Raw genomic sequence first — 14,870 nt, forward strand, 5'->3', positions numbered from 1 at the left:
TGTGCCCGGTGGCTCCGGGCGGGGTGTCCCCGTCCTGCGGCTTGGGGGTCCCTCCTGGGTGCTCGCTTCTGGGGCACGGGGAGCAGAGAGCTGCTCTTCCCGCCAGGTCCCCTGACACAGCCCCCCTGAAGCGTGCGAAGGGTTGCAAAAGAAGGCTTAAAGGGTCAGGGGGGTAGCGCAGCCTTCGACGTACGTTGGAGGAGAACGTTGTTGGGTGAACGAGCCGTTATGCTGACTGCCGCGAGACCCAACAGAACGTCTGTTTTCCTCCCGTGTATTTCAGGTGAAAGACAAGTTCTTGGAGAGTGACGTTAAATCTAAGGCTGTCCAAATGCCAGCTCCCACCCTACAGCCTGCTCAGCTCAGTAAGTAACCTTAACTGGGGACTTGCTGTTACCTTAAATAAGAACTCTCGTTGCCTTGTGCTGTAAGGTGAGAAACTCTTCTGGAAGAGGAGGACGACAGTGACGCTTGGAGCTTGCTGGTATTGCTGGCCGTTTTGGCAGGGAGCACAAAACAGGCTGAAACAGAGCAAAAGCCCACAGGAGCCTTCAGACTCAAATTCTGCCGAGGGACAGTCCCACTGGAGAAAGTGACAAAGCCCTGGCAGTAAGAAGAGCTTTTCTGAATTGTGTCATCTCTAAAAGCCAGTCCCTCTCGTATCTACTTTCCGCTTCCTCATCCCTTTAAGCTTCTGTGTTATTCAGTGGTCTTTACTTCATCTGTTTTTCTCTCTGCCTTGTGTGCCCCATCACAGCAGTCGTGCTGCTGGAAGAAGACCTGGAGAAGGATGCACTAAAGTGTCATACATCAAAGAAGAAAAGCTTGGATCCTGTCTCGGTGGCTGCTGTACCGCACAGTGCTGGAGAGGAGGAGAACTAGAGTGAATTTGCTGCTGTTCCCGGTTCCTGCAGTGTTCCCTGCTGGCTCGGTGGTTGGTGTCCTCCATTCCTGGACTTTGCTTGATGGGGATCTCTGCTGCAGGAGCAGTCTCTGCACTCAAAGGCAGGCGAGCAGGGATAGGAGAGGTCGCCTCTAGATGCCAGAAAGGCCATTTGTATAAGCTCCTGGCAGAAGACCTCTTCTGGAACAGCTGCTGGCTGTAGGCCTGCTAAGCCGAAGGTCAGGATAGCCTCTCTGCAAGCATGTCTTCCAAGCCAGAGCAGAAGGAGACCCAGCAGGCCAATGGGGCTGTGCTGCCCATTGTGCCCATGGACTGTCTCACCAGTCCAGACCGGGGGCAGCTGGTGGAGCCCTCAGATTTCCTGGGATCCGATGGTGACGGGCTAGAAGTGGTGGTGTTGGAGTCCCGTGCCAATGCTAAAGGGGTGCGAGAAGAAGACGCCCTGCTGGAAAATGGCAGCCAGAGCAATGAAAGTGATGACACCAGCACAGACCGAGGTCCTGAGCCAGCCTCGCCCCTCAAGGAGACCTCCTTTTCCATCGGGCTGCAAGTCCTCTTTCCGTTCCTCCTGGCAGGCTTTGGGACAGTTGCTGCTGGAATGGTGCTGGACATTGTGCAGGTAGGACTGATACTTCCCTGGCATGGCACTGGGCTCTGAATCCTGTCTTTGTAGACCGTGGCTTGATCCCAAGCCGGGAGGGACTTGAATGCCAAGGCTCGTTCAGCAGATAGCAACTGTGAGGGGAGGAGACCTGTTACCTCGCAGGCTGGTTGGAGTAGGGGGAGACCTCGGTGATGTCTGGAGCGAGGGGAGGAGAGGCTGCAGGCACCCCTGCACTGCAGCTGCCCTGCTCTGGCTCAGAGGAGGAGGTTGCAGCTGGCACATGTGCAGCCAAAGCACCTGCCTGGGAACTGAGACCACTCTGTGCATTACGGCTTGAAATAAAGCGCTTTCCTGATGGTGGCTGTAAACACCCCAACTCCAGTCGCTAGTTCCACAGGTCCTGTGTCCCTTTTCCATCTTCAATGTTTGCTGCGCTGTTCCAGCATGCCAGGCTTGTGCCAGCCAGGTTAATGATTCGCCTGTCGTAGTGTGTGCGGGACACTTGCGTGCTGGCTCGCTCCGCAGGTCGAAGGCTGGCTGAGTGGCCCTTATGTTGCCTTCTATGCTCTTGAAGCGGCCAGGGTCAGCTGGGCTGACGCCTCCTGAGAGGTGTGTGGAGGTGATGCTTAGGAGAGGCCAGCCAGAGAGCTGGCTGTTACCTCCGGATGAAAACTGATGTGTTACCAGACGTGATCTCTCGTTAGGTCTCTCGTGACAGGTGACACTGTGGGAACCCGACAGTTGCACAGCTTGCTTAGGTTTTATGTGGCAAATGTGACTTCACGGACCGTGGCTCCTGCAGCGGTCTCTCTAGCACAAGTTTTCCAAGCGTGTATCTCTGGCAGCCGATCAGCTGCTTGATCTCTTCTCCTTTGCTCTGAAAGACAGGCTGTGCAGAGTTGTCTTGATGCCCAGCCCAAACTTTGTGAGTAAGGCACAAAACTCAATCATCCGTGCAGTGTAGGTTTATGAAACTATTTGGATGGAGGAGGCAGCCATTTTGGAACTGTGGTCAACCAAAAATGCTCTGCTTGAAGCCCCTCTGTTTGTTTAAGTGGGGTAAACAAGCCCTTGCAGTGTTGGCATAGAAAGACTTGAATGTCAGTCACTTGTCTGTATTGCTGGCAGCTGCGATCATCTCCACCCGAGCTGTGTGCCAGTAAGGTAAGTCAGGCTTTTTTTGTATTTGTGGGTGGTCAAGCAGACACTTCTCTTGCTTTCTTGCTCCTAATGGGTATTTCCCTGCAAGCCTTTGCACGCTGGTCATCCTTACGGTTTCTCTTGATACAACCTGTTGAGAGAGATGTGAAGTGACTCAAAACAGGAAAGGCTGGCTGTGCTAAATTAATCAGGAGAGATTTATCAGAATAATTTTCTTAAAAAGAAAGACATTTCAAGTATGTTTCCTTTTGCAAGGTCCCTGTAAACTCATGCGTGGCTCTTCTGGCAATTTCCCAGAGCCAGTGATTTGAACCCAGCCTAAAGCCTTTCCTGGAGAAGGAACAGCCCTTCTGGCCAGGCAGGAGCAGGGCAGGGGTGGGATACTGCGGCATACTGCTGTGTTCTCCTGCCTTTTTTTTTATGGCCATTAGAAATAAAGCTTTGTAATTCCTCTGTCCCACAGCAGCTCAGCATGTGGCTATGCAGCTTGTCCTGCCAACTCCTCTAGCTCCCTTTAGCCTTGGGATTAAATGAGGCATCTGAATGCCATAGGGTGGAAAAGGGAGGTGGGAAGCGTGTGGTCTCAGCTTGCTTGCCTGCAGAGTCTGGGGAGCTGATCTTGATAGCTGGCTTCCTAGAGACTCAAACCCTTGGATGAAAGGAGGGGAAGCATGTGGAGTGGGTAGCTGGTGCACTGGAGCGGACTGGAGCCCCATTGCTTTGGATGCAGCCGTGGTCTGTGATGGATGGAGGGCTCCATACACTCAATTTCCTCTGTTTTGGATAAATGGACTAATCAGCCAGCTGTAATTGGTCTCCCCACTGTGAAAACAAGCAGCCCTGGCCTTTGGCTGTGCTGTCCCATTAATGTGTCCCTGTGAATTTGCCTCTCAGGAGGAGAATTTGCCTCTGCTCCCTTTGGGATTGGAGAGACCTTTGGGCCAGGTGACATGTGAGCATACCAACTGCTTTTTTGTGTACAGTAGAGGACTATCGGTGCAGTCCCCTCTCCCAGCAGAGCCCCGATTGTTGCTTTCCAGACTTGTCTGCTCCCTGGAGATTCTTTGGATGGGATAGACAGTATTTCATACGGAGGAGGGAGTCTGCTCATTTCCACTGCTTGACCACCTCTGGTGTTAGCATCCTTCTGGGGTGGGTCTTAGCCGGGGCCAGCGGGGAGTGCCAGCCCCGGAGCTGTAGCTCTCCTGTTAAGGCCGCTTGTTCCTTGATATTTTGGAGGGAGAGCGCTGGGAGAAGCGTGCTATGTGAAGCAGCCGCACCAAGGCAGTCATAGCTCCAACCTGCAGCACATCCCTCCCCTCTGAGCTGTCATGAATCACCATCCCGGTATAATCTGAGCGAAACCACGCTGTTACTCATGACTCTTGTAAACCTTAACTTTGCATGTGGCGACTAAGAATGACAGAGGCTGAGAAGCAGCTGTTACCCTGGAAATATCTGCTGTCTGCAGGTGCAAAGCTTCTGAAAGGCAGCGAGCCTGCAGGAAACTGCAAAATGCCACCTGGGGTTTGATGTTTCTTCCAGAACCTCTGGCAGGCCGGGGTCCGATCTTGCCCCTCCAGTGCTGCACGGGAGAGACCGAGGTCTGGTGGCTCTAGTATCTGGGTAGATTTGTGTAGGAAGGGACCACAGGCTTAGTAGAAAATGAAGCTGAAATAAGTTAAACCTAGATTGTTTACAGTCTCTATGCTCCCCCTCCCCAGAGGGCAGGGAGGAGGCGCTGGAGGTGAAGTGCCTCTCCCTGTAATTCTCTTACACAGCTCTGCTGAAAGCCAGCCGGGAGCCCCCTTGCTCCCCAGTGCAGTGTGTTCGCCTTTGCATGGAGCAGACTGGACAGTCTTGGAGGATCTTGTGTGCTGTGTTAGCCTCCCTCCTTGCCCCTGAAAACACCTTATTTCTGTGCTTCTTGGAGGGGCTGTTACAGGCGGGAAAGGGATTTTTACCGGCTCGATGTCCTGAACTTAAATTCATATTTCCTCCTCTCTCTCCCTCTTTTGTCTTCCCCAAACAGTCTGGCTCTGGTTCTCCCCTTGGAGCCACGTCGTGGGCACACATTGCTGCAGGGAGCTTTCTTCTCTGCAGGAGCCAGGGAGGCCTTTGAGATGTACTAAGTGCCCGTAGACCAGTGTTGTATAACATCTTATATTAAGAAAGTTGGCAGGAGCCCATGGGTCCTGCTCTTTGCAGTGAGCAAGCTGCTGATGTCTGCAGAAATCTTCTTGTTTTCCTTCCCTGAAGATGGCTTTTATTCCTTTCTCCAGGAACACCCCTGTCTTGCTCAGGGAGCTGCTTTAGCAGGCTCCAGTTACAGCGGCTTCTGGCACCAGCTTGCAGTGCAGCCTCCTTTAAAGGTGTCCTGGTTTCGGCTGGGATAGATTTTCTTCCCGATTCTCTCCCCCATCCCACTGAGCCGGGGGGAGTGAGCGAGCGGCTGTGTGGCGTTTAGCTGCCTGCCGGGTTAAACCACGACAAAAGGTGAATTTACAAAGCCAGGGTTGGGACAAGGTGAGGGAGGGCTGCGAACTCGTGCTAGCTATTGCCTGATCCCGCCTCTATGATCTCTGGAGGCAGAAAGAGCCAGGAAACTTTTGCACAGCACTTCCAGCCTGCGGTCTGACTAATGACGATGTTCCTTTCATTAAGTGATTCTGGTGACACCCAGCTCGTCCTGCTGGGAAGTGGGAGCGTGTTGCTTGCTGATTGAATTCTAGATACTGCTAAGGGAAGTCGTAGCAAAGGATTCACTGGTACAACAAGCAGCAAAATAATCATAATGCCTGCCTAAAAATAGACTGAGGAGAGCCGTGCTCGCCTGTTCCTAGATGTGACCTTAAAGGAAGCACAGCCTGATGTGCTGCTGTGTCGCATGAAGTATTTCAGACTGATTCTCCCTCACTGCTCAGCAGTGAGCACTGAACTCAAATGTCCCCCTGCTCGGGGAGTCGTGCAGAGCCGTACCCTTTCAGAGTGCCTCTGGCTGCGGTGGAAAGGTCTCCCAAGTCAGGAGCTCAGGTTAGCTGGGCGCAGGGTGGTTGGAGCAGGGGCTGCAGCGACCATGGTGGTTTCCTTAGGTGCTGCCCATCACAGCGCCTGGGAAAGGACTGTTCATTGCACGAGGAGAGTCTGGAAACCGGGTATCCTCAGGAGCCTTGTCCTCGAGCAGAGAGAGGGTTGTGGCTGTGCCTGAAATAACTGAGCAGCTTTCATCTGTGCACCTGGGAGCTGGAGAACATGGCTAGCTTGTCTTACCAAGCTGTCAGAAACGTTAAGGGGATTTTTATTGACTGGAAAACAGTTTTTTTCCCCTTTGAGGAAAAACGGTCCCAGTTCATCCATCTCAAGCACTTACCTGCCTCCTGTGATCACAGTTTTCTCTCAAATGGTTTTTCAAGGGAGTGCAGGTTGAACATGGTATTGCAAAGGACCTGGCGAGAAACTGGAATTTGTTGGCTCAGTAGTGAAGGCAAGCAGCACAAAGGATGGAAAAATAAACAAAAATAACTGAAGTCCTTCCCCACAGGGAGTTATTAGTCATGCAGGTAGAGTGACTTGTATTTGCTGTAAGGTGTTGGCCGATAGTGTTCCTTGTCCTAGAAGGAAATACGTGTCCTGTTGGCTAGTTAGCCTGGTGGTCGGACACTGTCAAGGAGAGCGCTGCGAGAGATGAAGCCCATTGCAGGAAGAAAGCTGCGAGAGCTGTGACTTAACGTGTTCAGCGCAGCAGCCAGCTGTTGAGAGTGCGATTCCAGCCGTGCTCAGTGTCCTTTAAGGAATATGGCAGTCAGGCAATGTGGGAAGCGGGAGTTATTTTGGACACAGGGCCTTCTTGCAAAACATTCATGAAAATAAAGAATCGGGCAATGAGGTTTGTGTAGCTTGCAGGGGTTTTTTTAAATGCAGTTGTGAGGTTTTTTGGGGGTGGTTTTGTGTTTTCATGGAAGCCAGCTGCTCTCCTTTAAGACTGCTTACCCTGCAATTACTCTTCGTTTTTTCCTAAATAACCATGGCTGCCTATTCTGCCTCGTGCCCAGGGGAGCTGACTTGACCGTAGAGCCAGAGTAGTTATTAAATACCTGAGTAATGTAGGTGCCAGGTGAGGGCACGCATCTCCTCGGAGAGGTAGGGGGGAACGGAGACCACGGTGGGCTGCTTTTTGGAGCTGGCAGGATCAGGGAGCAGCAATGCCTTGCTCCAAAATGTATTTGTAAGACATACATGTAGGGAATGGTTCTCAGCTGAGACTGACCGAACTTCAGTACTCGATTCTGCCAAAAACTGCAAGTATTGGGCAAAGTCTCTTCATCTTTCCCTATTTTGGCCTCTGTATGCATAAACATTTTGTCAGTGGTTGATCTTTGGGGGATTTTTAACTGAAAGTTTCAGGCTGAGATCCAGTTTTTAAGCTCAGCAGGAACATGTGGTCACTACTACACAAATGTCAAAAACAGTAAAATTGCTGCAAAATTCAAACTGTGGCACCAGAAGGGGAACTGGGTTGTCTGCTCAGGGCCACATGCAGGCAGTGCCAGGTTGCAAAGGCGGATGAGTAAGTGACACTCAGTCCAAAGCAAAGGTTTCTAACAGCCATGATTATCTTTTTTTGTTTTAATCTTGCAGCACTGGGACGTCTTCAAATACGTGACTGAGGTATTTATCTTAGTACCTGCATTACTGGGACTGAAGGGGAACCTAGAGATGACTCTGGCGTCTCGCCTGTCGACAGCTGTGAGTATTGAGGGAGCAGGATACCTGGTTGGGGAAGGGGAGGGAAGGCATATGCGCGTGTGGTGGCTGGGCAGACAAAAATCTCTCTGTGCACGGGCCTGTGAGGTCAGCGACCACTGAAACCAGAGCCTGGAGTTTAGCATGCTGGGAAGGTGTCTTCATCCCGCTGGACCGATCAGATTTGAAGGCTTAATAGTCCTTAAGCTTTGCTGACAGTTCACTTCCTTGTCACGGCTGCTCGTGGGCCTGGAGGCACGGTGCGTGAGCTGGCTTTGGCAGTTTAATGTCTGGAGTGCTTGGATCCGGTTTTCTTCATGAGGCAGCTGGGTGCAGGCATGTCATCAACGCAGGATAAAACAAGCCAGGTTCAGGAGGGCTAGGAGATGAGAGAGCCTGGAGAGAATTGTACGGCGAAGGCTAAAACAGAGGGGACGTTGCAGTGAGAGCTAGCAGGTGGATTGACAGCCTCTTGAAGTTGATGGAGAGGCATGGCTGGGCATTTCTCTTGCTAGAATTCAGTCTGATTCCTGTGAAACAGTGAGCTCCCTGTGAGAGACGGGGGCAGGCTCTGTTAGCTCCTCAAATACTGTGTTAGTCCAGCTGTAAATGAATTGCTTTGTGTTTAAATGTTTCTATAACACAGCAGTCTGTAGCTGAGCGGCGCTGGAGAGAGACTGACATCCTCTCCTAATGGGGACAATAATACTCCTTCCTTCTGCAAAGTATCTTCTGTTTGAGCATGTCAGCAAGTGACTGCCTGATCTTCCTGTGTTTCCCATGATGGGAGTATGTATAGCTTTGAATCTTCCATCTGCAAGGTGTTAGCTGCCTGCTGCCAAGCTTTTAACTCCACTGCCTCTGTGCTGTGAATTGCTGGAAGAGAGCGCCCTTGCAGCAAGCAGCCTAGTCTTGGCCTTGACAGTGCAGAGGAGCAGACGCGCGTTGGCCCGAGAGAGCTGCTCAGGAACTGCTCACTGAGATGTAGGGATGGAGAACTGTCTGCCTGGGTGGTAGCAGCAAGCATAGCTAGCAGTGAGCTGCTTCTCAGCATGCTCCCTTCCCCTCAGCCTTCCCCTTACTGGTTGCTGCAGGAGAAAGCACAGGAGAGTGTTGAAGAGGTCTCTGTATATCTGCTCTCCTGGGTCCTCTCTCGTTCTTCTATCCTGAGCAATGAGGTGATGCCAGCTGTGACTCTGCTCCTCAGTAGCTTCTTGTTGGCCTCTGAAGCCCAAGGTTTCTGGTGCGTTCCTGGAAGGCAGCAGAGCCAACAGTTTGAGCTGCTCATCCAGCCTTTGTCACCTGCAGCCCCTCTTGTCCCTCATGCGGTAGCTCCCTGTATGCACCCTAAGGGATGCTGCTCTCATCCGCTGAACCGGTGGCACATGGGCATCATATTCTGAATAGTCTGGGGTGGTCCCTGCAGTCCCTGGAGAGCAGGAAGGCAAGCAGCATTTCCCTGGGCTAGCCCTTGGCTTGGCCTCTGCACCCCAGCCCCTGCCTGCCGATTCCTGCCGACTGTGGGGACCACCTCATTCATGGATTCAGCCCTTGCCCTTCGTTCTCTGAAGGAGCAGGGCACTGAGCTGCCTGGGGGATGGCCATGCCAGCATTACCTGGCAAAAGCTGGGCTGTGGCTGCTTCCCCTTGGTGCTGGTCTCCTCCCTCCAGGCACTGCTGGGGAGGACAAAGCTGCTGGGAGGCTTCGTGCTGCCCCTGGCCCAGCTGTGCTCCGGTGCCAGGGCTTGCAGGGACAGAGGCTGAGCACTGCAGCTTGTGTGGCAGGCTGAGCTTTGTTTGCCCCTTCATTCTGGGAAACAAATCCCTTTGTTTTATTCGCTGTCTATTGTTCGGATCATGTCAGGATCCTTGCTGTCCCAGACACAGGCCGTTCTCCCTCGGCATTGGCCAGCTTGCACTTTCTGAGCATGGGCTTATTGGGGTGAGTGCTTGGCTCTCCTGGGACAAAGGCAGTACTTCTGCGGCCTCCGTTTTCTCCATCCTCTTCCCTTATGGGGCTGGCACGGAGCAACATTGGGGCAGGCTTGGCAGAGAAACGAGACTGTGCAGAAAGTCACAGGAATGCAAAACTTTCCCCTATCTGCTCCGGTGGCTGCAGCAGGGTCATGAGGAAACTGGCACAGAGAGCACTCGTCTGGCTTGCCTGCCCGTCTGTGCTGGGCGGCTGCTGCCCTTGCGCCGGCTTGGTCTCCTGGTGCCTCCTACTGCCCCTGAGCTGACGGCTGTGGGGTGGCATTAGCCTCGTGGGCCGAGACCCAGGCTTTGTCCTCTGTTTTCCTTTGCCCTGGCAGGAAGGAAGGCTGTGCTGCCTCTACATGAATCCCCTAGCCTTGCACTCTACCTCCTTGTATCTGCGTGTGGTGGGATAGGATGATCTCTTGGGCTTTCCTTTTCTTTCCTTGCCCTGTTCTTCCCTCAGCATGGGGGACGCACGTGCAGGCGTGCGGAGGGAGCTCCCCTCTGACTAGGGCTTCACGGTGTGGGTCTCGTGCTCTCTCCGCAGGAAATCAGCCTGGAGTGGTTTCTCAGACTGGGGGGTTCTAATTAGTGCTGCATTAAGGCACCTCAGAAATTCCTTTCACAATTAAGAAGCAAAACTCTCCCATTAATTAAAGGATTAAAATCCTGTTGCCAGTGACTACAGCTAGGTTATGTTAATCCCAACCTAATTGCCATGTGGCTGGAATTTTAAGGTCAGGCTTCATATGGAGCTCAAATTCCCATGCTGGATGTGCTCAGTGCTACTCCAGTCAACTTTTTGTTGTTTTTTCCCCATTCTTTCCTCCGCTAAACTGACCAGAATAAATTCACTCCAGAGATGGACGCGTCTCAATGCTGATTGAAATGAGCTGGCAGTTCTCTCAAGCGCATGCAGTAAGGAGAGCAGAAGAATTGGTTGATCGCTGACTTCTTGTTTTTTGCAGAGGACAGCAAGGAAACCTGAGAGGCAGAAATTGCTGCTGTATTGTTGAGCAGAAGTTTCAGTTTGACGCTGTCAGCTAGTAACTCCAACATGCATTTACCACTGCAGATTGCTTGAGCCTCTCCCTTAGGATTTCACAGTGACAAACTTGTTTCCTCTTCATGTTCATCAGCTTCTGATAATACAAGATTGGATATAAGCTTATACCCTCTGCCTATCCATTCTTTCCATGACCTAGACGGTGCTAGGGAAGAGCAGAACCCTTCTGCTCTGCAATAACCAGCAACCTGCAGTGATTCTGCTGGGTTATTTTGGATCGTATGCCAAGGAATTAAAGCAACTTCCCATCTGTTCTGGTTAGTCTGATTAGCATCTCCCGCAGTTGTAGCGGTGCCAGATGACCCACCCGTGTGCCATGGCTGCTTCCCGCTACTCAGTAGGTCTCCACGTGGCATTAGCCTTGTTTACTCAGCTTTTAACTGAAACAGTAGTTCTTTCTGCCAGCTTCCTCTGCCCACATGATGCTACTCTGGCCTTGGTCCGTATGGGAGCTGGGGCACACAGATAGCTGACCTGGGAGTCTGTGCACCCCTATTTCCCTCCTGGCTGGCTGACCTGAGGTGCAGCATGACCCAACTGGGCCTGAGCCAGGCTTGGCTTGATCACCAGTGGAGTGAATTCAATGAGTAAATAAGCAGCAGTGCGTGACTCTGCATGGGGACAAAGTATATCTTGTTGCTTTTGCAAGATTTTCATCAGATGTACTATTGACGTCGATTCCCCTTTACGCTCCCTTCAAAACCCCCTCTGTAGTGGGTCTGGCTCCATTCCTGCCGCGTTGGAGAGTGTCGGCCCGTTCCTGCAGCTGGGAAGGAGAAGGTGCCGAAGCTGAAACTGGGAACAGCTTTGGTGCTCTGGCGTACAAAACCAGACTTAACTGTTGGAAGAGGCACTGTAGTTACCCAGGGTGGATAGCCCAAGTGACGTTCACATACTGGGGTGTTACTGCAGAGCTATGCCCCAGCTGTACACACATACGTGGACAGGCGCACGTTTTCCACTGAATTGCTCTCCCGTAAGAGCTGAGGATTTGAGGTCGTTACTCCTGTTCCTGGCACAAACTTGCGTAGCTGGAAGGCAGGAATTTGACTGGTAGCAAACGCAAAATGCTGTCAGTCTTTAATGATGTTGTGATGTCTTCTTGCAGGCTAATATTGGCCAAATGGATACACCCAAAGAGCTCTGGAGGATGATAACAGGGAACATGGCTCTGATACAGGTAAGGAAATGTGAAAGGAGAAGAAAGTGGGAGTATTGGTAGTTGGTGTAAGCCAACTGTGACAAGTGTCAGGTTTAAGTGCCTGCTTTTTGGTATTGTCAGCTTCTGGTCCCACAGTCATCTTACCGTAACGGTTTGCTCTATAGGTGAGACTTGGTGTTTCCCTGCTAGATGCTAATCCACCTGGAATGGTGGTACCCTGGGTGGTGTTTCCCTCTTTCCTCACCCCGGGACTGTTTTGCTCTCTTGGTGACTGTCTAGTTTTTATTTTCAGGTTCAGGCTACTGTGGTTGGCTTCCTGGCCTCAATCGCAGCAGTGATATTCGGATGGATCCCAGATGGGCACTTCAGCATTGACCATGCTGTCCTGCTTTGTGCCAGCAGTGTGGCTACTGCTTTCATTGCTTCCCTTGTTCTGGGTGAGAGACAGACCCTGCACACCCTCCATGCACCTCTTCCTAAAATGATGGGCTGTCCTTGGCCTCATCCTGTTTTCTTCCTCTTTTTGGCTGTAGGCATGATTATGATTGGGGTCATCATTGGATCCAGGAAGATGGGGATCAATCCTGATAATGTCGCCACACCAATTGCTGCCAGCCTGGGGGATCTCATCACCCTGGCTCTGCTTTCAGGAATCAGCTGGGGCTTGTACAAAGAGCTGGGTGAGGAGCAACAAAAGGCCTTTGTCTCTCCCTGGTCCTTCCACGTGCTGTTGCATCTCCCTCGCAATTCACCCTCTTCCTTTGCCCTTCCTGTTCTCGGGGTATATAGGATGGCTGGCCTGGAAGCTACCTCAGTTTTGGATTTCATCTTTTGTACTGTCAGCACCAGCTGGGGATCCTCAGTGCAAAGCTGCAGCTGTAGATGCTAGACTTCCTCCTCCCTCCCCTCCACCTTCCTTCCCTGGCGGCTGGGATGCAAGGGATGTGACTCAGCCAGGTTCAGCCAAAGGTGAAGCAACACTGGGAGGTCTTGCCCAGGAGTGGGAAGTGGGAATGAGCAGTTAGAAATTGAAGAGATCTCACTCGGATCTGTTGATAAAGCCCCTGTGAGTACACCAGGAGAAGGAAATGCCATGTCCTGCAGAGCTGAGGCTGGTCTGGTCTAGTTTGCCTGCCCTTACTGGAGTTTCTGACTCCAGGGGTGACAGCAGTCTGTAGGCAGGCTTGATGAGCTCAGCTGAGGCAGCACCCCACCTCATTGCAGCGGGATGTGTCCTTGATCTGTTGCCTCTGCTTATTTCCCCCTCAGAGAGCAAAGCCTACGTGAATCCTTTGGTATGCGCCTTCTTCATAGCTCTGCTGCCCATCTGGATCATCATTGCCAAGAAGAATGCAGCAACTCGGGAGGTGCTGTACTCTGGCTGGGAGCCAGTCATTATCGCAATGGCTATTAGCAGGTAGGAAGGCGTGGAGGAGTTCCTCTCCACCAAACACAGACGGACGACACATCCTTTCCCCCGGCCCTTTCAACCTCTTAGCCCTTGGTGGGTTCTGGAACAAGAGGGAACCAAACCTCTTCTGCTTCCACGGTCCGGACTGCCAGGAAACGGGAAGTTATTTTGTGTTTTCTAGACAAAGACAGGGGGTTCTTGGTCCCGAGGCACAGGAGTGATTAAGGACCTGACTGCTGGAATCCAGGGCCTTAGCGATGTCCCAGCTGCTGCACAGGAGACTCTGGCATGGCCATGGAGTAAACACACATCCCATTTAGCAGTCTTCTGCACAAGAGCCCTCTCTGCCCTCTGAAGGGCAGGATTGCTTTTGATTATTGTGTTGCAGTAAACTGTACATTAGGGGATTTGGTCCTTGATGGTTTTTGGCAGCAATGAGAAAAGATCCTGCTAAAACTGCCTTCTGTTATCAAATATTGAGGCTTAAAATCACGTGCAACAACCGCAACCATAGGTGCATGTTAATAGGTGTATACATCACCCTTGGGTGCACACACTGCAACAGAGAGACCCTTCAGTGCTTTGTGTGAGTATTTCCTAATGAGCTTTCAGCACTGACCTCTTCAATCTTCCCTTTGCAGTGTTGGGGGTTTAATTTTGGACAGAACGGTCTCAGATCCAAACTTTGCTGGGATGGCTGTCTTCACACCGGTTATTAATGGTGAGTTCCTTTCCACTCTGGTATTGCAGCTCTTGGAGACTCCTGGCAGACAGTGGAATTGTCCCGTGTGCCTTATTTCAGGCAGATTAACGAGACTAATTCCCTTTTGATTGCCAGTGAGACGTGGTGGTTAGACCCAAGCTTCACAACAGCGTGGCTCACTCTGGTTCCAGCCTTTCACCAGAGGGTGACTGGCCTGGGAGGCTGTTGCCTAAAAGACACATTTTCCAGGGGCCCAACAAAAGCTGTCTTTACTTCCTGATTCCTCCTGGCTGGTGGACCAGACCCCCGTCTTCCGAGATACGTGCCTTGTGGCACCTGGTGACATAAAGATTTGGATTTGCAACTCGGAATCAGGAAATCTAATTGCTTCTGGTGTAAAGCTTTGACCTCTGTTCTGCCTAATGAACCAGGGAAACTCCTTTTTCTTATTACTTTTTGCAATAAACAGAGTTAATTCTGAGCCAGTGCATCTTGTGCTAGTGGGTTCCACAGTTTCGTTATGCCTCGTGCAAAAACTAATAGTGTTAAACTTCCTGTGTCTGTTTTGGTGGCTGACTTGTCATTTTTTTGTTTCACGTATCTCTTCCAATCAAAGCTGCAGCAATAGAATTGCATCTATTTTACTAAGGGGCCTAAGGGGAAACTGTAGAACAGTGTGCTTTGTCTCAGCTCTTTACATCCTGCAAAAATGGAATTCGGGTCAAAAATAGACTGTCCTACGTTATTTCAGCACCTGGCAATTCCAGATCTGCTGGCTGTTGAAAATAGCTCTTTCTCTTTAAAGTGTTTGAGACGTCATCTTACTGCTCTCTCCTTATCCGCAGGTGTGGGTGGCAACCTGGTGGCAGTGCAGGCTAGTCGCATCTCCACTTACCTGCACATGAGTGGGATGCCTGGAGAGAGCTCCGAAACAGCCCCTCGCAAGTGCCCCAGCCCTTGTAGCACTTTCTTCAGCTCAGGTATGCAAGTCGGGTGTCGAAGTATATTGACTTCTGCCAGCAGCGGGTGCTGCAGTTGGCTGGCTAAACTTGTCTGTGGCAGTCGCTGGAGCGCTGTCACGGGAAATGGTGACTGAAGTCGGCTCAGAGGCTGCTGTCAGCTCACGGATGTGGCTGGGG

The 14,870-nt window shown here is 51.6% G+C and overlaps 1 protein-coding gene across 3 annotated transcripts in view; it reads left to right on the forward strand.

Annotated features, from left to right (window-relative positions):
- The first annotated feature begins 237 nt into the window (after positions 1–237).
- SLC41A1 (solute carrier family 41 member 1) overlaps positions 238–14,870 on the forward strand; it is a 21,354-nt gene continuing 6,721 nt past the window's right edge. Inside the window, exons 1-9 of one of the 3 annotated variants that reach the window (XM_009272772.2) lie at positions 238–1,523; positions 7,308–7,415; positions 11,564–11,635; positions 11,910–12,054; positions 12,151–12,297; positions 12,407–12,586; positions 12,887–13,034; positions 13,670–13,749; positions 14,577–14,711. In XM_009272772.2, the coding sequence (XP_009271047.1) occupies positions 1,146–1,523; positions 7,308–7,415; positions 11,564–11,635; positions 11,910–12,054; positions 12,151–12,297; positions 12,407–12,586; positions 12,887–13,034; positions 13,670–13,749; positions 14,577–14,711 (1,393 nt within the window). In that variant the 5' untranslated portion in view covers positions 238–1,145. The remainder of the gene's footprint in view (positions 1,524–7,307; positions 7,416–11,563; positions 11,636–11,909; positions 12,055–12,150; positions 12,298–12,406; positions 12,587–12,886; positions 13,035–13,669; positions 13,750–14,576; positions 14,712–14,870) is intronic. The other 2 variants (XM_009272773.2, XM_009272774.2) reach the window with 2 other exon arrangements.

The sequence above is a fragment of the Aptenodytes forsteri genome, unplaced genomic scaffold, assembly GCF_000699145.1.
Source record: "Aptenodytes forsteri isolate BGI_AS27 unplaced genomic scaffold, ASM69914v1 Scaffold142, whole genome shotgun sequence".
Classification (NCBI taxonomy): Eukaryota; Metazoa; Chordata; class Aves; order Sphenisciformes; family Spheniscidae; genus Aptenodytes; species Aptenodytes forsteri.